This window comes from Tupaia chinensis, unplaced genomic scaffold (genome assembly GCF_000334495.1).
Source record: "Tupaia chinensis unplaced genomic scaffold, TupChi_1.0 Scaffold143920_1, whole genome shotgun sequence".
Lineage (NCBI taxonomy): Eukaryota > Metazoa > Chordata > Mammalia > Scandentia > Tupaiidae > Tupaia > Tupaia belangeri.
The window spans coordinates 38560-62350 of record NW_006203771.1 but is presented as its reverse complement, the minus strand read 5'-3'; the positions used below and the strand labels follow the sequence as shown (position 1 = coordinate 62350).

General features: G+C 39.6%; 2 protein-coding genes and 2 non-coding genes across 4 annotated transcripts in view; all 4 read right to left on the bottom strand.

Moving 5' to 3' along the window:
• Positions 1 to 1827: 1827 nt before the first annotated feature.
• Positions 1828 to 5523, bottom strand: LOC102482653 (olfactory receptor 7A10; the record flags this gene model as incomplete). Its single annotated transcript, XM_027767102.1, has 4 exons — positions 5509 to 5523; positions 5281 to 5361; positions 3991 to 4032; positions 1828 to 2415 (listed from the first exon to the last, which is right to left on the bottom strand). Coding segments are annotated over exons 1-4 (726 nt in total), but the record flags the coding sequence as incomplete, so codon positions are not given.
• Positions 5524 to 6015: 492 nt separating this feature from the next.
• The window catches only part of LOC102481812 (olfactory receptor 7A10-like), a 21514-nt gene continuing 3738 nt past the window's right edge, over positions 6016 to 23791 (bottom strand). Inside the window, exons 2-5 of the mRNA XM_014582909.2 lie at positions 18954 to 19040; positions 17494 to 17535; positions 14124 to 14250; positions 6016 to 6518 (exon numbers count right to left, since the gene is read on the bottom strand). Coding sequence (XP_014438395.2) covers positions 6016 to 6518; positions 14124 to 14250; positions 17494 to 17535; positions 18954 to 19040 — 759 coding nt within the window. The remainder of the gene's footprint in view (positions 6519 to 14123; positions 14251 to 17493; positions 17536 to 18953; positions 19041 to 23791) is intronic.
• On the bottom strand, positions 8385 to 8572 carry LOC114005500 (U2 spliceosomal RNA). The gene has a single exon (XR_003547347.1). It is a non-coding gene; the product is annotated as a U2 spliceosomal RNA (small nuclear RNA).
• On the bottom strand, positions 20369 to 20560 carry LOC114005502 (U2 spliceosomal RNA). The gene has a single exon (XR_003547349.1). It is a non-coding gene; the product is annotated as a U2 spliceosomal RNA (small nuclear RNA).

The following is a 23791-nucleotide window of genomic DNA, read 5'->3' as shown; positions in this document are numbered from 1 at the left end:
GTCCAGTTCAGTGTGACTTTCATATGGAGGAAACTATTCAACAGAAAGAGTAAAGGATTTCAGTGAGGGTTGCTCCCCTCCAAAACACAGACAAAATATACATGACCATGTCATTGAAAGAAGTGAAGAACAGGTAAGTTGGACCATCTATATACATTCACAGAAAAAATAGGGGCTTATTTTTGTTAAGGTTTTTTAAGGCATGTGCACTTGACAGAATGGAGATAGACAGAGACTAGTGAGAGGGAAAATGAGAAATCACCCACCAAGGATTATGGCCATCCTACAATCTTTTCTACTCCATTATCCTCCTGGAATTTGGGGCTTAAGACTTGAACCATGGTGGGCCAAGTGGGAATCCAGTACTTTAACCACTATTCCACCTGCTGGCCTTAATGGGAGCTTTTTTGGTGTGTCTAGAAGAATAGCCACAAAACAATTAAATTATATAGGAACAAAGTCAGGAGATTTACAATCCAGGACAACAGAAGAAGCAGTCCTTAGGAGTGGGAGTTCATGATGACAGAACTCACAGGGGGTGACAGATGTCCACATACTGGTCCTAGGCCATCACAGTCAGGAGAAAGTTGTCTACCCCTGCAAAGAGTATGGAAAGAGACCTCTGGGTGATGCAACCTTCTCAAGCTATGGCTTTGCCCTGTGCCTGGATATTCACCAACATCTTTGGAATGGTGGTGGAGGTGAAAGAAATGTCTATGAAAAACAAGGTGGAAGAGAAGCAGTACTTGGGCACACAGAGGAGGCGGTCTGTAGAGAATAATTATTTTATTTTTGCCAGTGACTACATAGGCACTTGGGACACAGAGCTCAAGAAGAAATAGAATAATAAATGTGAGAAAGAATGCAGATGACAGACAATAAAACAAATCAGTGTATTAAACCCTATATTAGGAACCAATTCTTGTAATGACATACCAAGGAAGGATGGACAAAATCCTGGAAGATTCTGGTGTCAGAATTTCATGTATTATACATATGATTGACCATATTTCCAAGTGTACTTATTTTGTTCCTATGATGGAAGTACAATATAAGATAATAATAATAATTATTATTATTTGAGAGACTTTTGCTATAAGGTGTTTGTGTTTGCTGCAGAGGCAGAGAGAGACAGAGAGATATAAAGTGAGAAATCATCCCCCAGAGGGGATGGCCATGCCACAATAAAAGTGAGAAATCATCCCCCAGAGGGGATGGCCATGCCACAATATCTTTTTCTCCATTCTTCCCTCAGGATTTTGAGCACACACACACATGTGTGTCCAGAGTAATTTCTATTTGCCCTATTCAGAACTTGAACAGTGGTCAACTACATGGGAGTCCAGTGATTTAACCATTTTGCCATTGGTTGGTCTTTTTTAATCGAAAAAAGTAAAACTAGTTGGTGTATCTAACTTGAGAAGAAATTATTCAACAGGAATTCATGTTGTTCCATGCATTTTCTGAGGATTTTCAAGTATTTATGAACTATGAGTAGGATAAACTTGTGTAAAGCAAAAATGAACAAAGGAGAAACTTTCTATCAGACAGAGCACAAAACTTACTAAGGTAATGTTCTTAATTGTATAAAGAAATTGAAATCATAGTCATGTAAGATCCTGGAGATGATTAGAAGGGGCAAGTTCTACTTTCATTATAATCAGATTGTCAGCATTTCTGAGTCTGATGCTGTGAATCCTAACACGGACACTGATTCAGTACCAGGACAATTTATTCTACAATAGTTTTCCTCTCAGTGAGTCTTTTAAGAGCCCTCTTTATGTCTTCATTCCTCAGACTGTAGATGAAGGGGTTCAGCATGGGGGTGACCACAGTGTACATCACCGAGGCTGCTGCACTTGAGTGTGAATTTTGACTATCAGCCTTACTGAGGTACACTCCTACACTCGTACCATATAATAAGGAGACAACTGAAAGGTGAGAGACACAGGTGGAAAATGCTTTGTACTTCCCCTGTGTAGATGAGATTTTACGTATGGTGGAAGCTATCTTATAGTAAGAGTAAAGGATCCCAGCAAAGGGACCACCAGCCAGCAGTATGGATCCAAAATACATGACAATGTCACTAATAAAGGTGTCAGAAGAGGTAAGGTGGACTACATGATTAAATTCACAGAAAAAGTGGGGGATTTGGGTGTGTGTACGGAAGGACAGGCTTGACACTATTAAACTCTGTAACAAGGAATATAAGACACTTGTGACCCAGGACACCAGAACCAGCACCACACAGAGCCAGGGGTGCATGATGACTGTGTAGTGCAGGGGGTGACAGATGGCCACATACCGGTCATAGGCCATCACAGTCAGGAGGAAGTCATCCAACACTATAAACAGTAGGAAAAAGAACATCTGGGTGATGCAGCCTGCATGGGTGATGACCTTGCTCTGTGTCTGGATGTTCACCAGCATCTTTGGGACGGTGGTGGAGGTGAAACAGATGTCCACAAAGGACAGGTTGGAGAGGAAGAAGTACATGGGGGTGTGCAGGTGGGAGTCTGAGATGGTGGCCAGGATGATGAGTAGGTTTCCACACACAGTGATCAGGTACATGCAGAGGAAAATCCCAAATAGGAGGGGCTGCAATTCTGGTTCCTCTGAAAGTCCCAGAAGAAGAAAGTCCAAAATTCTTGTATCATTCTGTGGTTCCATGTGTAGAGGTGTCTATCAGGGAGAGAATGATAAAATGACTAAATTTTGCTCAAAAGGCTATTACTCACAGTGTTATAATAACATAGAGCAATTCATGTTTTTTAGTTAATAAATTATTTTACCTATTTTATGGTGTACGCCTTCCCTTCCTATATTCCTCTCTACGGGATGTCTCCAGTTAGTGTCTCATTCTCAACCTTTCCACAAGAGGTCACAAATTACACGTGTATTTAGAAATTCTTTCATTCATTTGAGTAATAGAATTTCAGAGCTGACCCTTGTTCCAGGCAAAGTCTGGGAAATTAGTGTAAGTCTTTTAGAAAATAAATAATTGCAATCTATTTATAATTAGGAATTATGTGCTGATAAAGAAATAATTATAGAATAGGAACAAATCTTTCATTAGAAATTAACCCCACTCAGGATGAGTAAAATGTAATGATATACAGTGATTGAAGATAAAAAAATAAAATAAGAGAAAAAAAACCCACTACCATAATTTACAAAAAAAAAAGAAAGAAATTGCAACTTACTAGGTTTCCAGGGTGATAAGCTTTATTCTTTGCCTTAATTTAGCATTTTGATTGTGATCATCCATGCAAATGTAAATAGCAATTACTGTCTCCTATTTAATGTCTTAAAGACCTCATAAAAATCAACCTTAATATTTACTTTATTCAATAATTTGCAAAATATTAATAAATTTTTCTGTGGCAAGGATACATATATTGTTAAAGTAAAGCCTCTCAAAGTGAAATCGAATTTCCTCCATACCTTTCAAAACAAAAAAGAGTGATGTAATGTATGAAATATTAACAAGTGCTCTGAAGAGCATGAAATCATGTAGATAAGAGAAAGTATACATGAGTGCTTATTCTTGGGGTAGACAGCACAAGTGCCAGACAAGGTAACCTTTAAATAGAGTCCCCAGGGAAGATAAGGTCTGAGCTGCAAAGGGATCTGGGAAGCGAACAACTTTCAGAGGCAAAGAGCAAAAGGGAGAAAGGTGAGATTTCAGGACATGTTGAGGAAGGAGGGGGCTTGCTGATGCAGTAACTTGAGGACTCAGGGTTTCTTTTTCCTACCTATCCCACCGTCTGTGTATGTAGCCATGTGAGGATGTGGAACCACCAGTAAGATTTTATTTGCAAAGCTTCCCATTGACATGTAAACTTGGAGCTGCATTGTGAAGTGGCCATTCTGTGCTCTGTATTTAAAAAGATGTAAAACAAGAAGCAGAGAGAAATGAAACGTGCTGAGAGGGAAACAGATCTGATAGACGTAGGTGGCCCAGAGAGATTAGAATAGAGAGAGACTCACCAGCTCAATCAGATGTAACACTGGTGAAATGCTCTTGAAGCCCTGGGGAAGAAAGAAAAAATTAACTTACAAAGATGACTTGCATACACACAAAAATAAAAAGACAAGCAAAAAGCTAAATAAATTCAGCATCTGCATCAAAAATATTGTTGCATTGTAAATCTCTTTAAATCTCCCCTGTGGTACTTAAATTCAAACCATTTGTTTATTTATTTTTGAATACACGATAGAAGAGAAAATACTGGGAAATGTCTATCATGAACTGTTGTGGCAAGGTACTATTTGAACGCATTTCTTTCTGATCTTTATAATGACTATGGAAGCATGTTCAAATACAGCTCGTCTTAAAAGTTCAATAAAAAATGTCAACACCTCAGTGCACATTCTTCCACACCAAATACTCAAAAGTTCCTTCCCCCTTATAGTAAATCTTCGTGATATGCTCTAACTTGAGTAGAACTATGTTTTTCCTCCCAGTTCTTCTTATGTCTCATGCAGGTAAACTTAAAAGCTCATCACTTAATTATGAACAATGACCCATGCATTGCAGAGATTAAAAGACATTTTTGTTTTGTTTTACCATAAGGCGTGTGCATTTGCCTGAGAGAGGTGGGGTGAGGGATCACAGTGAATAATCACCCTCCAGTGGGGATGGGAACACTACAATAGTGTCTTCTCCTGTATCCTCCAGTCTCCTCTTGGGATTTTGTGCACACACACAACACACACACACACACACACACACACGTACCCGGAGGGCACTCCAGGTCCAGGAATCAAACTGCTCAGTTGCACATGTGGAATCCAGCTGTGTTAACCTCCACACCACCTTCTGGCTCTAAAAGTTTACTTTTTTTTTTTTTTTACAGGTTTTTGCTATAGGGCACCTGCACTTGCCAAAAAGACAGAAAGAGACAGAGACAGAAAGCAAAAAATCACCCCCCAGTGGGGATGACCATGCTGCAATCCCTTATCCTCCATTCTCCTCTTGGGGTCTTGGGCACACATGCACATGTGCCAAGTGTTAGTTCAAGCCAATGGGTCCAGGACTCGAACTGTGGTCTCCTACATGAGAGTCCAGTGACATAGCCATTACAGCAAATACTGGCCCCAAAACTTCACTTTTTAACAAATAAATAAATAAATTACAAATTAATTTATCTCCAAGCAAATACACACAGCAATCTCTGGGCAACACTGGTTGATCTCTGAAATAACTTCAAGAAAACATTTTCGATTTCCATTTCCTGTGAAACTTTTCTGCATTGTTTACAGGGCTCTAAGACTCACCTGGATGGTGTCTCTGAGAAGAAGGTCTCCATGTGAGGGTCTGAACTCCTCCTTGGATTGTGGATAACGGACTCTGAATTTCTGTTCCCAGAGAAGACAACAGCATGGTGTCAAACATCAATACTTAAGCCATCCTTAGGACATCATCATCTTCACACCCAAGCCAAAGCTGCACACTCTGGTGGACAAGGACAAAAGAGATCCTTACAGCTCCCTAAATCTGCTTACTTGGCCCATTTTCATCTTGTTACTACAATCCCTGAGCACCTGATTTCCCTATGGGACACAGTCTGCTCAGAAAGGAAAAATTACGTTTTGATCCTCTATTCCCAAGGGACCAAGCTAGACATCAAGTAAATGCTGTCTTTATTGTTCCTTCTCTGGGAACTCTACTGTCTACAGAACTGTCATCTTGCCAGCACTTTTGCAAAAATCAAAATGTCCCCCAGAGTCTAAGATACCTGTCTTTGCTAGTTTGCTTTGAAGACTAAAGCATTCACTTGTATATATACAGCTCCTGAGAGCTTCTGAAAAATGCATCATGACTTTTCTGATGACCCAGGTAGAAAATTGTTTATATTCCCCCTAAGCTCACGAGATGGTACAAATAGAGGAAACTATCTTAGAATAAGAGTAAAGGATCCCAGAAATGGTTCCACTTCCCCACCACCAATAAAGATGTAAAATTCATCATCATGTCTTCAAGAAAGGTGTCAAGACAGGCAATGTGAACCACTATAAAATTTCACAGAACAAGTGGTGGATTTCCAAGTGTGTACAGAAGGATAGCCACACCACCAGTAAGCTAGGTAACAAGGAAGTCAGGACACTCAGGATCCAGGACTCCAGGACAAGCAATCCGTAGAGCTCATGGTTTATCACAAGCATGTAGTGCAGGGGGTGATAGATGGCCACAAACTGGTCAAAGGCCATTATGGTCAGCAGAAAAATATGCAGTCTTGAAAAGAGCATGAAAAACTTCATCTGTGTGATGCATCCTGCATAGATGATGACCTTGCTCTGGGTCTGGATGTTCACCAGCATCTTGGGTATTGTGGTGGAGGTGAAATAGATGTCTATGAAGGACAGGTTGGAGAGGAAGAATGACATGGGCATGCAAAGGTAAGAGTCTGAAATGGTGATCAGGATAATGAGCCGGTTTCCACAGAAAGTGATCAAGTACATGGAAAGGAATAGCCCAAATAGAAATGGTTGCAATTCTGGTTTCTCTGAAAGTTCTAGAAGAAAGAATTTTGAAATTTCTGTATTGTTTCTTGGTTCCAAGAAGTTATCTTAGTGGAGATAACTGCCAGGCAAAAGAAAAGTCTAGTTTTCACTCAAAAGAATGAAACTCACGTAGGTAAAATGCTACAATTTATGTTTTATAGTCAAGAAATTGATTTCTACCTTTTGGGTAAGGGTTTGATTCTTCTTTCATACACAATCTCAGATTGGGAATTCCTGTCTTATTGTCAACCTTAACCCTAAAAGTTCAGGCATTGTATAGTTTTATTTTCATTTACTATTTATTTATTTACATTTTCAGTTACTTTATAATATGATAATATAAAATCAATCCACTTTTGTCTCAAAACCCTAAAATTGTGATGCAACCCTTTTTTTCATACCTTAAGAAAAGTTTTGTAGTTGAAAGTTGAGTTTTTTTTTTCCTTTAAATTTTGCACAATTACCCCAAAGTAGACAAGTGGGATTACATCAGATTGAGAAGTTTCTGCATGGCAAAAGACACAATAATTAGTGTGAATCGACAGCCCTCAGAATGGGAAAATATTTTTGTAAACTATGCATCAGATAAGGGACTGATAGCCACAATACACAAGGAACTCAAGCAGTTGTCCCGAAAAAAGATGATCAACCCTACTATAAAATGGGAGAATGAAGTCATGAAACCACTCTCTAAGGAAGACATACGAATAGCCAAAAGATATATGAAAAAAAAAATACTCAACATCCCTCATTGTAAGGACGATGCAGATCAAAACCACAATGAGATATCATGTAACCCCAGTCAAATGACTAAGATAATATATATATATATATATTTGTTTATTTTTAAATTTTCCAGAGAGTGCATGGGCTTCCTGGAGAAGGACAAAGAGAGGGAGAAAGTGAGAAAACATCCTCCATGAAGGAGGGCCATGCCACAGTCTCTTTTCTTCCATTCTCTCTTTAGGATTTGGGGCACACACACACACACACACCCTGTGTATTTTTTTTTAGCTACCAAAATCAAGGCTCAAACCACACAGCTGGCCATGTGGGATCCAGTCACTTTAAACACCATGCCACTGACTGACCATTCTACAATTTTACTAAGAAAAGTTTCTTTATGCATTTGAGTAATACAAATTGAGAGTCTGCTGTGTTATAGGCAGTCCAATTAGTGAGTGTAGGGAGGATCAGTGAGTGATTTTCAGATGAATGCAGAAGGATAGAAAGGTCAGTTTCTATTTTAAAAATTCAACTACGAAAGGTAATATAATAGGAATAAGAGTAACATGTGAAGTATTGAGCTCTCAGAAAATTCATGTCACATTTTATACTGTTTTTTTTTCTATGCAAAAATGCATAATGCCTAATCTGACAACCCAATAAACAGTAAAATGTATGAAAGACAATTACTATTAGTGATGCAGAGCATGTCCACGGGAATTTGCAAGAAGGAATAGGAAAACTGAGTAACTGATTTGGAGGAATGCTGGCCCCAATATGCTCTAATGTATTGAAATCCCGTTACCCCTTCTATTCCTTCCTCAGTCTTATCAAACACATCTTCCATTCCGATCCAAGCTTTGAAGTCTAAAATGCTTTTTTCTTTTTAGTTTTTTTGCCATTGAGAGTATATGCTTGTCAGAGAGAGAGACAGTGATGGGGAAAGTGAGAAATCACTGCCCAGTGGGGATGGCCATGCTGCAATCCCTTCTAACTACTCTTAGGATTTGGGGCATACATGGACACATGTCTGGTGTGATATTCAAACTACTGGGTCCGAGACCTGAAATATACTCAGCCATATGGGAGTTCAGCTCCTTAAACACCATACCACCTGCTGATCGCCAGGTAATTCTTTTTAATCCCTCAAAGAGGGATGCAACACTCCTGGAGGTTCTGCAATACCAGGTCAATGCATGGGTTGGATGAAGCAAGCTCCCAATCCATCTTCCTGCTCCAAAAATTGATTTAATATATTCTCCTCAGATAGAGGACATGTCAGATATTAAACTGACGAGGACAGATGTCACGTGATGCTAGCAAAAGGCCAATAAGAAATGAGACACTTCAATTATTTTTTTTTGCCATAGGACAATTGCACTCATTAGAGAGGGACAGGGAAGAAGAGAGAGAGAGAGAGAGAGAGAAAGAGAAACCACTCCCTCAGAGAGGATGACCACACTGCAATTCCTTCTCCATTCTCCTGATTTCTTGGGCATGCATGCACATGTACCTAGTATGATTTGGAAACCCCCAGGTCTGAGGCTTGAACTATATTCAGCCATGTGGAAGTCCAGTGCCTTAATCACCACACCACCTGCTGGCCCTGACACTTCTATTTTTAACATACTAAATGAATCCATTACAAATTCATCCTCCAAGCGAACACAGTGATCTGTGGGCTCTGGGCTAGGTTTATTGGGCTCTCAGGTGACCTCTGGCGAACAATCTCAGTTACCATTCTCTCTGAACCTTTTCTGTCGGGTTCTCAGACTCATCTGGGTGAAGTCTCTGAAAATATGTTTTTTAATTTTGGCATCTACATTGCTTTGCAGGAGTCTAAATAATGAAGACTGAAGCTCTGTCCCCAGCAGGACAAAAGGACAGAGTGAAGCATTGGCCCTGTAGTCCAATTTAGGATTGCAAAAGCAGCAACCATGTTCCAGCCAGCTCAAGGCTGCAAACTCTGATGAAAATAGGAGCGATATTTACAGCCCCTTTTATCTGCACATTTGGTACATTTCCTTCTTGTTACTCTGAACCCAGGCTACTTGATTTCCCATGTAGACCCTGGTCTGGGCAGAAAGAAACATTTTCCTGCGTGTTGATTTTTCCCATGAGTCCAGGTTAGACATCAGTTGAATTCCGTCTTTATCCTTCCCTCTCTGTGAACTCCCCTGCCTCTAGAGTTCCATGTTAGAACCTTTGCCTGAGTTCAACTGTGCTCCAAAGTATTTGCCTTCACTAGTTTCCCTGAAACTCCAAAGTACTCACTATTTGAAGATACAGCTCCAGCCAGCCACCGCAAATGCTATTTCCTCTTCATTCGTCTGCTATAAAACCTTGTGCTACAAAAGCCAGCAGTTGTGCCTGGCGTGAATTTCAAGCCATCAGGTCTGGGCTATAACTATGGTCGTTCACGTAGGAGTCCAGTGCCTTAATCTTTACACCACCTGCTGGCCCCTGTATCATTTGGTTTTACACATGGCCGATATATGAGGCCAATACTGTTAGGAACTTGTCCTACCTTAGCAAAAGTTATAAGTTATGTTGTGTGATCTGCTCAAAGTTAGGAATTGAATAAGGAATGAGCTTTGGTTGGAATTCATAAAGAGATTTTCAAGTCTTACGCCCTAGGCTAGTAGTTCTCAAGCAGAGTGACTGTTCCCTCAGAAGACACTTGACAATGTTGTCTGGTGAAACTTCTGGTTGTCACCACTGGGATGTGCTACTGGATCTTGGTGGGTGGACACAAGGATACTGCCTTCTACAATTCACAGAAGAGCAGTGTCCACAAGGAAGGTCAGGTAGTCTGAGTTTAGAGTAGCAAGAAGGAAATTAGGGTGGGCAGGGCATGATGATTAAGAAACCGGACTCCCTTAACATGGCTGGTACTGGTTCAAATCCCAAACCTGGTGGCTTAGAAATTATGCTGGGCAACTGTGTTTGTTTGCTGAAAATCCAAGAAGCAGTGGGATTGCAGGGTGACCATTTTCCATGGGGGTGATTTCTCACTTTCCCTCTCACTGTCTCTCTCCAACAAGTGCACATATGAGATGGCAAAAAATTCTTAAAAAAGAAAACAAAACTGGAGAACAAGAGGGAGATGTGACAAATGAGCAGATAAAGACAGCTATTTATCATTTCTGTTATTTTTTAATTTGATGACAGAGAGAGAGAAAGCAAGAAAGCAAGTCACCAGGGGACCTGATATGTGGGAGTACAGTGCCCTTAACCACCACACCACTTGCCATCTCCTATCTCTTCTATTTATTCAGAATATTCAATCTTGTACTGGATGGAACATGGTTTTTGTTTTGGGAACTTCTGCTATTTTCTTTTATTATTATAATAATGATTTTTACACTTTATTATTACTATTATTATTTATACATTCAATCACTATACAGCATTTAGATTGTAAAGAGACTTTACCCAGCATGATACACATCTCAGTCCAGTTGAGAATACTATGCACATTCTCCTAAACAGATAACAAACCATATCTGTGCCCCACAATATCTTATCTCTCCTTATTTTTTCCGTAATTTCCTTTCCTGCACTCTTCCCCTCTCACACTCTCTTTCCACTTTGTTTCTAGCATCCACAACAATTCTTAATGCTTTTATATCCTCCAGTCTTTCAGTCTCTACCATAGAGTGTGGACAGTTGGTATATGTTAAGTGAAGACATACAATGTCTCTCTTTCATAGCCTGACTTGCTTCACTCAGCAACAAATCTTCCATATTCATCTTCTTTCTTTCAAATTCCAGGGCCTTGTTGTTTTTTACAGATGATAATATTATTATTATTATTTAGATTTTTATCTAGGTGGTTGTGCACTCACCAAAGAGAGGCAGAAAGAGAGGAGGAAAAGTGAAAAATTATCCCTTCATGAGGATGACCATATGGCAAGCCCTACTCTCTTCATGATCCTCTTGGGATTTTGGGCATGCGTGCACATACGCCCAGTGTAATTTGTTTTGTTTTCTTTTTTTTTTTTAAGAGTTATTTCATTTAGATGTATGTATGTATGTATGTATGTATTTATTTATTTATTTTAATTTGACCAAAGAGAAACAGGGAGAGAGGGTTAGTTAGCAAACCACCAGGTCTGGAACTCAAACACTAGTTGGCCATGTGGAATCCAGCATCTTTAATGAATACACCACTTGCCGGCCCTTTTTAAATTTTTTAAGAAGTATTCATTATTACTATTATTAAATTTGCTATAGAGCACACACACTCACCCAAGAAAGACAGAGAGGAAAATTGAGAATGCAAACACCAGGTCCAGGACTCAACCAATCCCTTTTCAATCCCCTGGATCTAGTACTTGAATCATATCATTGGTCATGAATAGATTCAGCATGGGGTGACTACAGTGTTCTTACAGAGGCTGCTTCATTGTCTGTGAAATGTGGGTAGTGCCATCAATAAGACACACATCTAGGATTGTAAAGTGAAATAAGAAGACAACTGAGAAGTGAAAGGCACAGGTGTAAAATGCTTTGTACTTCCCCTGAGCTGATGAGATTGTTCATATGGAGGAAACTATCTTAGAATAAGAGTAAAGGATTCCAGGGAGGGTTCCATGCCTCCAAAACACAGATGCAAATTACATGACCATGTCATTGAAAGAGCTGTCTAAAGAGAAAAGGTGGAATATCTATAGAAATTTAAATAAGAAATGAGAGAATGAAAAAAAAATCATAGAATGTGTGTACTCACTGGAGAGGAGAGAAACAGAATGAGACAGTGAGAGGTCAAATGAGAAATTACCTTTCAGTGGGGATGATCATGCTGCAAATCTTTCTCCTCCATTCTCCTCCTGGAATTTTGGGCATGCACACACAAGAATTTGGGCATGTACCCAGCAAGAATTTTAAGTCACCAGGTCCAGAAGTCAAAGTGCATTGGGCCATGTGGGAGTCTCTAGTGCCTTAATAACTACATGATCTGCTAGCCCCAATAGGAGCTTTTTAAGTGTACATAGAAGAACAGTCACTAAACCATTAAATTATGTAACAACAAAGGCAGAACACTCATAATCCAAGACAACAGAAGTAGCAGTTCTCAGAAAAGAAAGTTCATGATAACTGTAGAATGCAGGAGGTGATAGTGGCCACATGGTGGTCCTAGGCCATTATAGTCAGGAGAAAGTTCTTTACCCCTTCAAAGAGTATGAAAAAGAACATCTTGGTGATACAGCCTTCTTAAGTTCTGTATTTGTTATCTGTCCAGGTATTCACGCACATCTTTGGAACGATGTTGAAGGTAAAAGAAATATCTATAAAGGACAAGATGGAGAGCTAGTACAATGTGATCTCCTAAAGGAGAGGATGTATGGATAGTATTTATTTTTGCAAGTGTAGTTGCATAGTTACATTGGCACTGTAGTCACAGGGCTCAAGAAGAAACAGAGAGAAAAAACCCCACAGATGAGAAATGATAAAACAAATCAATGTGTTAAACGCTGTATTAGGAACAATTAAAGTAGTGATATAACAAGGAAGGATGTGCAAGTGATTTTCTGACTTGCACATTCATGTTTATTGTGGCAACTGCTAAGATATGGAACCAACCCAAATGTCCACAAATAGATGAATGGATTGAAAAAGTGTGGCACATATACACAATGGAACATTATACTGCTGTTAAAAAAATGAGACTCTGGCATCTGATAGAAAGTGAAATATATGGAAGATTGACTGCTATGCAACGCAAGCCAGTTGCCAAACTATGAAAGAGAGGCACATTAAGTCTCCACTCAATACATACTGAATGTCAGTACTCTATGGCAGAAGCTGAAAGATGGGAAGGTTTAAAAACATAGAGACAGTGCAGGAAGAGGGAAGGATATGGGAGAGAGTGGAGGGAGGGAATGAAGGAAAAAGGAAAGAAGCAAAATATTTAAGGAACATAAAAATGGAAAATTATCTGTTGATCCTGACATGTGTAGTAATTTCTTTGAATAAACCCATATGCAATGTATTCACAATGAGAAATCTCATTTGGTAAAATGTAATGATATACAGTGATTGAATGTAAAAAACTAACTTAATTAATTAATTAATATGAGGCAAAAAAATGCTACATAAAATTAAAGAAAAAATCATAGGAAAAAACCCACAAAGAATGATGCACACAAAAAATTGGAAAATTCTAGTCAGATTTTCTGGTATTATACAATCAAATAATGGGTCATTGTTGCCAAGTGTACTTTTTTGGTTCCTATAATGGAAGAAAAACACAGGATTATTTTAATTAGAAAATAGAATAATTACTTGATATATTTCATTTGGGAAAAAATATTCATCAGAAATTCATGTTATTCCATAAAATTATTGAGTGTTTCCAAATATTTCTGATCTATAATTAGGATAAACTTGTAGAAATATAAAAAAGGAACAAAGGGGAAAAATGCTATTAGACCACAAAGCTTAATAGGATGATTTTTTTTTATTGTGTGGCGATGTTTAATCAAAGTTAGGAAACTCATTGAAGATGATTGGAAGGAACAAGTTCTACTTCTGAACTATAATTAGATTATCAGCATTTCTGAATTTAAACTGTGAGCCTTGCTAATGAGGACAATTTTTTTTTTTTTTTGGTACCAGGAAAGTTCATTCTATGCTGGTTTCCTTCCCAATGAGTCTTCTCAGAGCCCTCTTTATGTCTTTATTCCTCAGACTGTAGATGAAGGGGTTCAGCATGGGGGTGACCACAATGTACATCACCGAGGCTGCTGCACTTGAGTGTGAATTTTGATTATCAACAGCACTAAGGTACACTCCTTGAAATGAACAGTAAAATAAGGAGACAACTGAGAGGTGAGAGGCACAGGTGGAAAAGGCTTTGTACTTCCCCTGAGCTGATGAGATCTTACGTACGGAGGAAACTATCTTACAGTAAGAGTAAAGGATTCCAGTAAGGGTTGCACCACCCAGCAGTATAGCTCCAATATATGCAGCAATGTCATTGATAAAGGTGTCAGAACAGGCAAGGTGCAACACCTGAATAAATTCACAGAAAAAGTGAGGGATTTGGGTATGTGGACAGAAGGACAGCCACAACACCATTGAGTTTTGGAGCAAGGATTGCAAGACACTTGTGATCCAAGACCCAAGAACCAACAACACACAGAACTGAGGATTCATGATGATGGTGTAGTGAAGGGGGTGACAGATGGCCACATACCGGTCATAGGCCATCACAGTCAGGAGGACGCCATCCAACAGTATGAAGACTATGTAAAAGAACATCTGGGTGATGCAGCCTGCATAGGTGATGACCTTGCTCTGTGTCTGGATGTTCGCCAGCATCTTTGGGACGGTGGTGGAGGTGAAACAGATGTCTACAAAGGACAGGTTGGAGAGGAAGAAGTACATGGGGGTGTGCAGGTGGGAGTCTGAGATGGTGGCCAGGATGATGAGCAGGTTTCCACACACAGTGATCAGGTACATGGAGAGGAAGAGCCCAAATAGGAGGGGCTGCAATTCTGGTTCCTCTGATAATCCAAGAAGAAGAAATTTCAAATTTTTTGTATCATTCCCTGATTCCATGTGTAGAGGTGACTAGGAAAAAGAAAGATAAAATGACTAAATTTCACTCAAAAAGCTATTACTCACAGAGTTATAATAAAGTAGCTCAATTTATGTTTTTCAGTGAATAAAGTAATTTACCTGTCTCTTGTTGGTATGTCTTCCTTTTCTATATCTCTCTGTACGAGCTATCTCTAGTTAGGAATTCCTGTCTCATTCTCAACCTTTCCACAAGAGGTCACAAATTCCACATGTGTATTTAGAAATTCTTTTGTCCATTTGAGTCATATAATTTGAGAGCTGCCCCTTGTTCCAGGAAAATCTGGAAAATGAGTGTAATCTTTTAGAAACTAAAATAAGCACAGTCTATTGATAATTAGGAATAATGTGCTGATAAAGAAATAATCATAGAATAGGAACAAATGTTTCATTAGAAATTAACCCCCGGTCAGAAGGATTAAGGTTAATAAAGAATAATAGGTGCAGGGAGAGTAGATGGTGCAGAGGTTATGTCACTGGACTCCCACTTGGCCAACCACAGTTAAGGTCCTGGGTCCAGTTGCTTAAAAACTATGATGGATGCATGTGTGTGTGTGTGTGTGTGTGTGTGTGTGTGTGTGTGTGTGTTTGTGTTTGTGTGTGTGCCCAATATCCTGGGAGGAAAATGGAGGAGAAAGGATTATGGTGTGACAATCCTTCTGGGATGTTATTTCTCACTTTCTCTCTCACTGTCTGTCTGTCTCTCTCTCCAATGAGTGCACACATGCTAGGGCAAAAACAAAAACCTTTTTTAAAAAAGTAATGAGAAGGGGACCAGCAATTGGCATAATGGCTATGTCGCTGGACTCCCACGTAGTCGACCACGGTTCGAGTCCCAGACCCAGTGGCTTAAACTCACGCAGGCTCGTGTGTGTGCGTGTGCAAGATCCTGAGAGGAGAACGGAGGAGAAGGGATTGTGGCATGGCCATCCCCCCAGGGGGGTGATTTCTCACTTTCTGTCTCTTTGTCTCTCTCTGTCTGTCTGGAGAGCGCACGTGCCCTATAGAAAAATCTCTCCAAAAAAAGGGAAAAAAAAAGTAGTGAGAAGTGCCTGTTATGCTGTGGTGAAAAGTGAGCTCTAAATATGGTTCATGAGATTGTGTATTAGTTCAGCCTCAGTGGAGAACAATATAAAGGTTCCTCAGGAACCTACAATCGGAATTACCATATGCTCCAGCAATTCCACTCCTGGGTATCTACCCATAGATAGGAATACACCCAGTCAGAAAAACATTGTGACAATAAGGAAGCAATACAAATGGCCAAGAACAGTTGAATGGATTGAAAAAATGTGGCAAATTAACATTATGTACTACCACTCAGTCATTAAAAAAACGAGACCTGACATTTGATAGAAAGTGGGTGAATAGGAAAGATTCAATGCTAAGTGAAGCAAGCCAGACTATGAAAGAGAGGCATTGTATGTCCCCGCTTAATATATATGGAATGTCTGCACTCTATGGCATAAACTAAAAGATTGGGAGGTACAAAAGCATGGAGAACAACTGTGGATACTAGAGACAGTGTGGGAGGGAGTGGGTGAGAAATGGGAGAGATTGAGAGGGAGGGAATCAAGGGGGAAGGAAAGAAGAGAAACTGTTAAGGAAAGATATGTGGAAGGAAATACATGCTTCTTAAGGAAAAATATCACATATGCAAATTCAGATAGCCATTAATTCACAAAAATGAAAATTATCATTCCATATTATATATGGTAATATCTTTGATTGGACTGATATACACTGTATTTATGCTGGGAAAATTAATCTTATGATGTAATGATGTACAGCGATTGAAGGTAAAAGAAATAATAAAATACGAGAAAAAAAGCACTACCATAATTTATGAAAAAGAACAAAAAAATTGCAACTTACTACGTTTGGAGGGTGTTAAGCTTTATTCTTTGCTTTATTTTATCATTTTGATTGTGATCATATATGCAAATGCAGATAGCCATTACTTTCTCCTATTTAATGTCTAAAAGTTTCATAAATATCAACCTAAATATTTAACTTATTAAACAATTTGCAAAACATTAATAACATTTTCTGTGCCAAGGGTACATATATTGTGAAAGTAAAGCCTCTCAAAGTGAAATAGAATCTCCTCCATACCTTTAAAAACATGAATGATGTTATGTATGAAATATTAACAAGTGCTCTGAAGTGCATGAAATTATATAGATAGGAGAGAGTATACATGAGTGCTTTTTCTTGGGGGTAGATAGCGCAAGTGACAGACCAGGCAACCTTTGAATAGAGTCCCAAGGGAAGATAGGGTGGGAGCTGCAAAGGGATCTGGGAAGTGAACAACTTGCAGAGGCAAAGAGGAAAAGGGAGAAAGGTGAGATTTCAGGGCATGTTGAGGAAGGAGGGGGCTTGTTGATGCAGTAACTTGAGGACTTAAGGTTCCTCATTCCCAGCTGTCGCATTCTCTGTGTATGTAGCCATGTGAGAATGTGGATCCACCAGCAAGATTTTATTTGCAAAGATTCCCATAGACATGTAAATTTGGAGCTGCATTTTGAAGTGGCCATTCTGTGCTCTGTATTTAAAAAGATGTAAAACAAGAAGCAGAGAGAGATGAAACGTGCTGAGAGGGAAACAGATCTGATAGAGGAAAGAGATCTGATAGACTTAGGTGACTCCGAGAGATTAGAATAAAGAGAGACTCACCAGCTCAATCAGATGTAACACTGGTGAAATGCTCTTGAAGCCCTGGGGAAGAAAGAAAAACATAACTTACAAAGATGACTTGCATACACACAAAAATAAAAAGACTAGCAAAAGCCTAAATAAATTCAGCATCAGCACCAAAGAAATTGTTGCATTGTAAAGCTAGTTAATTCTCCCCTCTGATACTTCAATTCAAACTATTTATTTATTTATTTATTTTTAATACCAGATAGGAGATAAAATACTGGTAAATATCTATGATGAACTGTTCTGGCAAGGGACTATTTGAAAGCATTTCTTTCTGATCTTCATAATGACTACAGAAGGATGCTCAAATATAGCTCATCTTAAAAGATTCAATAAAAATGTCAACATCTCAGTGCACATCCTTTCACACCAAATACTCCAAGGTCCCGCTTATTGTAAATCTCCTTGGTATGCTCTAACTTGAGTAGAACTACGTTTCTCCTCCCAGTTTATGTTCTGTGTCATCCAGTTATACTTAAAAGCTCATCACTTACTTGTCAACAATGGCCCATGCATTGCAGAGATTAAAAGACATTTTCGTTTTGTTTTACTATAGTGCCTGTGCACTTGCCTGAGAGAGATGGGGTGAGGGGTCATAGTGAATTATTGCCCTCCAGTGGGGATAGGCACACTGCAATATTGCCTTCTCCTGTATCCTCCAGTCTCCTCTTGAGATTTTGTGTACACACACATGTACCTGGAGGGCACTCCAGGTCCAGGAATCAAACTGCTCTATGGCTCATGTGGAATCCAGCTGTGTTAATTAACCCCCACACCACCTTCTGGCTGTAAAAACTTCCCTATTTTTTTGCAGGTTTTTGCTACAGGGTGCCAGGACTTGCCAAAAAGACAGAAAGATACAGAGGTAGAAAGCACAAAATCACCCCTCAGTGGGGATGGCCAAGCCACAATCCCTTCTCCTTCATTTTACTCTTGGGATCTTAGGCACTCACTCATGCACATGCGTCCGGTGTTAGTTCGAGCGACTGGATTTAGGACTCAAACCATGATCGACTACATGAGAGTCCAGCGACATAGCCATTACCCCAACTGCTGGTCCCAAAGCTTCACTTTTTAACCAATAACATAAATTAATTACAAATTAACATAACAGCCAAGCAAATAAACAAAGCAATCTCTGGGCAAGGCTGGTTGATCTCTGAAATATTTCAGAAAAATATTTTCTTTTGTTTTTCCTTTTTTATTAAATTTCCTTTTCTTTTATGCATTCAATCACATTCTTTAGCTTGCAAAGTGAATATTTCAATATGTGAACATTTCTCCCTAGTCTAGTTGATAAAACTATAAAATATCTTCAACAGCATGTTGATGTTTATTGTGGCACTATTCACAATTGCTAAGACAGAAAAATACTTTCAATTTCCATTCTCTGTGAACATTTTCTGCATTGCTTACTGGGTTCTAAGACTCACCTGGATGGGGTCTCTGACAAGAAGATCTCCATGTGAAGGTCTGAACTCATCCCTGGATTGTGGATGATAGAGACTAAAGTTCTGTTCCTAGACAAGACAGCAGCATGTTGTCATGCACCAATACTTTAGCCACCCTTAGGACATCATCATCTTCTCACTCAACTCAAGGCTGCACACTCTGGTAGACAAGAACAAAAGAGATCCTTACATTTCCCTAGATTTGCTTACTTGGTATATTTCTATCTTGTTAGTACAATCCCTGAGCACCTGATTTCCCTGTGAGACACAGTCGGCTCAGAAAGGAAAATTTTCCTGTTGATTCTCTGTTCCCAAGGGACCGAGTTAGATGTCAAGTAAGTGTAGTCTTTATTGTTCCTTCTCTGGAGATTCTGCTATCTATAGACCTGTCATCTTGCCAGTACTTTTGCAAAAATTAAAATTTCCCCTGGAGTCTAAGATACCTATCTTTGTTAGTTTGCTTTGAAGACCAAACCACTGACTTGTACATAGACAGATCCTGATATCTTCTGAAAGATGCATCATGACTTTTCTGATGACCCAGGTGGAAAATGCTTTATATTCCCCCTAAATTCATGCACGTGCTCCCAGTGTGAGTTTAAGCTATTGGGTCCAGGACTCGAACCACAGTTGACTACATGGGAGTCCAGCTGCATAGCCATTATGCCAATTGCTGATCCTGAAAGTAGAGGGTTTTTTTCTTTTAAATCTTGCAGTCAATAATCCCAAAAATTGGGACCAATAGTTGACATAATGACTATGTCGCTGGACTCCCATGTAGTCGAATGCAGTTTGAGTCCTGGACCCGGTGGCTTAAACTCACGCCGGGTGCGTGTGTGTGCATACCCAAGATCCCGAGAGGAGAATGGAGGAGAAGGGATTGTGGCATGGCCATCTCCCAAGGGGGACCATTTCTCACTTTCTGTCTCTCAGTTTTTCTGGTGAGTGCATGTGCCCTATAGCAAAAACCTCTGTTAAAAAAAAAAAAAATCCCCAAATTAGACAAGTGGGATTACATCAGATTGGGAAGTTTCTGCATGGCAAAAGACACAGTAATTAGTGTGAATTGACAGCCCTCAGAATGGGAAAATATTTTTGTAAACTATGCATCAGATAAGAGGCTATTAACCAGAATACACAAGCAACTGTCCAAAACCTCAAGCAACTGTCCCGAAAAACGATGATCAACCCTATTAGAAGATGGGAGAATGAGCTGAAAAAAACACTGTAATTCCTTCTAAGTACTCTCAGGATTTGGGGCATCCATGCACACATGTCTGGTGTGATTTGCAAGCCATTGGGTCCAGGACCTGAACTGCACTAGATCATATGGGAGTCCAGCTCCTAAAAAAACATGCCACCTGTTGACCCCTGGGTTATTCTTTTTAATCCCGCCAAGGGCATGTAACACCCCTGGAAGTACAGAAATACCAGGTCAATACATGGGTTGGATGAAGCAAGATCCCATTCCGTCTCCCTGCTTCAAAAATTGATTTAATATACTGTCCTCAGATAGAGGACATTTTAGATATTAAACTGATTAGAACAGATGCCACTTGATGCTAGCTGAAAGGCCATTAGCAATGAGACACTTTAATTATTTTTTGCAATAGGACAAGTGCACTCACTAGAAAGGGAGGGAGGAAGATAGAGAGAGAGAGAGAATAAGAGAAACCACCTCCATCTCCTGAGAGGGGATGACCACACTGCAATTCCTTCTCCTACAGTCTTCTGGGTTCCTGGGCATGCATGCACATGTACCTGGTGTGATTTTGAAACCCTAGATTTGAGACTCGAACTGTAGTGGGCCATGTCTGAGTCCTGGGTTTTAAGCACCACAACATGTGCTGGTTCTGACACTTCTATTTTTAACATAATAAATAAATCCATTACAAATGCATCCTCCAAGCAAACACAGTGATCTTTGGGCTCTGGGCTAGTTTTATTGGGCTCTCAGGTGACCTCTGACAAACATTCTCTGATTCCATTCTCTTTGAACCTTTTTTTCCAGGCTTTCAGACTCACCTGGGTGAAGTCTCTGAAAATATCTTTTTTCTTTAGGCATCTACATTCCTTTGCAGGGGTCTAAATAATGAAGATTGAAGCTCTGTTCCCTGTAGGATAAAAGGACAGAACGAAGCGTTGGTCCTGTAATCTGACTTAGCATTGCAAAAGCAGCAACCATGTTCCAGCCAACTCAAGGCTGCAAACTCTGATGAAAATAGGAGCGATATTTACAGCCCATTTTATCTGCACATTTGGTACATTTTTTTCTTGTTACTCTGAACCCAGGCTACTTGATTTCCCATGTAGACCCTGGTCTGGGCAGAAAGAAACATTTTCCTGCTTGTTGCTTTTTCCCATGAGTCCAGGTTAGACATCAGTTGAATTCCATCTTTATCCTTCCCTCTGTGAACTCCCCTTCCTCTAGAGATTGATGTTAGCACCTTTGCCAACCTGAGTTCAACTGTGCTCCAAAGTACTTGCCTTCGCTAGTTTCCCTGAATCTCCAAAGTACTCAGTTGAAGATACAGCTCCAGCCAGCCACTGCAAAAGCTATTTCCTCTTCATTGAGGGAGAGAACCATGTTGGTCTGCTATAAAATCTTGTGCTATAAAAGCCAGCAGTTGTGCCTGCGTGAATTTCAAGCCATCAGGTCTGTGACTTGATCCATGGTCGGCCATATGGGAGTCCAGTGCCTTAACCATTACAGCACCTGCTGGTCCCTGTATCATTTGATTTTACATATGGCCAATATAGGAGGTCACTATCATTAGGAACTTGTCCTATCTTTGCAGAAATTAGAAGTTATGTTGTGTAATCTGCCCAAAGTTAGGAATTGAGTAAGGGATGGGCTTTGTTTGGAATTCCATAAAGAAGTTTTCAGGTCTTATGCCCTAGGCTAGTAGCTCTTAAGCAAAGTGATTGTGTATTCGGGACACACTTGGCAATGTCTGGTGAAACTTCTGGTTATCACCACTGGGAAGGTGCTATGGATATTTAATGCGTGGAGACAAGAACACTGCCTACTACAATGCAAAGAAGAGCAGTGTCCACGAGGAAGATCAGGTAGTAGCAAGAGGGGAATCAGGCTCACTAGGTGGTGTGGTGCTTAAGATGCTGGAATCCTACATGGTTGATGGTGGTTCAAGTCCTGGACCTGATGGCTTAGAAATCACACTGGGCATGTGTGCGTGCACGATGAAAATCCCGAGAGGAGAATGGAGGAGAAGGGATTGTGGCATGGCCATCCCCCCTGGGGGGGGGTGATTTCTCATTTATGTCTCTCTGGCTCTCTCTTTCTGGTGAGCACACATGCCTTATAGCAAAAATCTCTCAAAACAAAACAAAACAAGAAACAGAAACGATACAATCATTTTTTGAAAATATTTATATTCCTTTTACTCCAGGCCAATGGTCCTCAAGCAGGATGATTATGCTTCCAGGAGGAATTTTGCAATGCTTGTGGAAATTTCTATTATCATAAATAGGAGGTGCTACTGGTAGTACCCAGTGGGTTGAAGCCTGGGATACTGTGTAACGTATTATAATGCAAACCAGAGCTCTCACCACAGTCATCCAACCAGGATGTTAACACTGGGGAGGCTGAGAGACTACTCTAGACCAGAATATCTCCAATATCCAATGTACATGAGTCACCTGGAGAACTCTTCTAAATGCAGATTATAATTATGTGTCGTTAACCTCATATTCCAGTAATGTTTGAAGTTTCTTTGTATATTTTTTCAGGTATAACTTGGGATCTTGAATCTAATGTATCTATTCCCAGAAGAAATACTAGAAATTCAAACTCTATTTAAATCACCTTTTGAATGAGAAGATTAATGAGGCCTTGGAATACCAAAAAATAGGAAGAAATTGATGATAAAGATATCTTGGATTATGAAGATGTAAAGAAATTGATGACATAATAAATACAGATATGACATTTTCTTGTTTTGACAAGAAATTTTACACCTTAAAAGTGTTGTTTGTTGCAAAAATGGAAAGAGTCATATTTTTAAACAGCTCTGGAAATGTTTAAGCTAAAATTGCAAGATGATACAATGAAATGACATAGACTAGGATACTAAATAATGTATTCCAATGAATAAACTTACAAGTGGGCACAAAGATTCCACACTTCAATGGGTAGATGCATCTCCTGGTGAACAAATCCCCCAGAGTAATGCAGACAATCACTGAAAATGTTACTCTGCCATATTTGAAGTCATCGCTGATTCTCAGACCATATTAAGTCAGTTGATTAATGCATATATGTCATATGTGTAGACTATACTCAGAATATATATTCAATAAGCTAACTTTGTTGTCCTACTCCTTGACAAGGAATATCATAGGCACTGTGGGTACTGAGCTGAAAAAGAGATACCTTTGCATTGTTAATTTCCAAGACCAGTTATAAAACATGCAAGTGTGTTAAAATCTACATTATCAGGAAGAGCAGTTAAGGTAGTGATGTAGATATGAAGGATGGATGTAAAATGAAAACACTGTTTCAGTTATTTATTGACAGTAAACTTATATCAATAACCTTTTAGTCACCCAGCATAGCTTATCCAATAGGACTAAGAACCCTCAACAAAATAAAGGCTGATGTCCAGCTGGTGGCATGGTGGTTAAGGCAGCTGGATTCCACATGGCCAACTGTGCAGTTCAACTTCCAGACCAGACAGCTTGAAAATCATACTGGGCGCTTGTGCTAGTATGCCCATGCCCAAAATTCCAAGAGGAGAATGAAGGAGAAGGCATGGTGACATGCTATCCCCCTTAGGAGATGCTTTCTAGCTTTCTCTTTC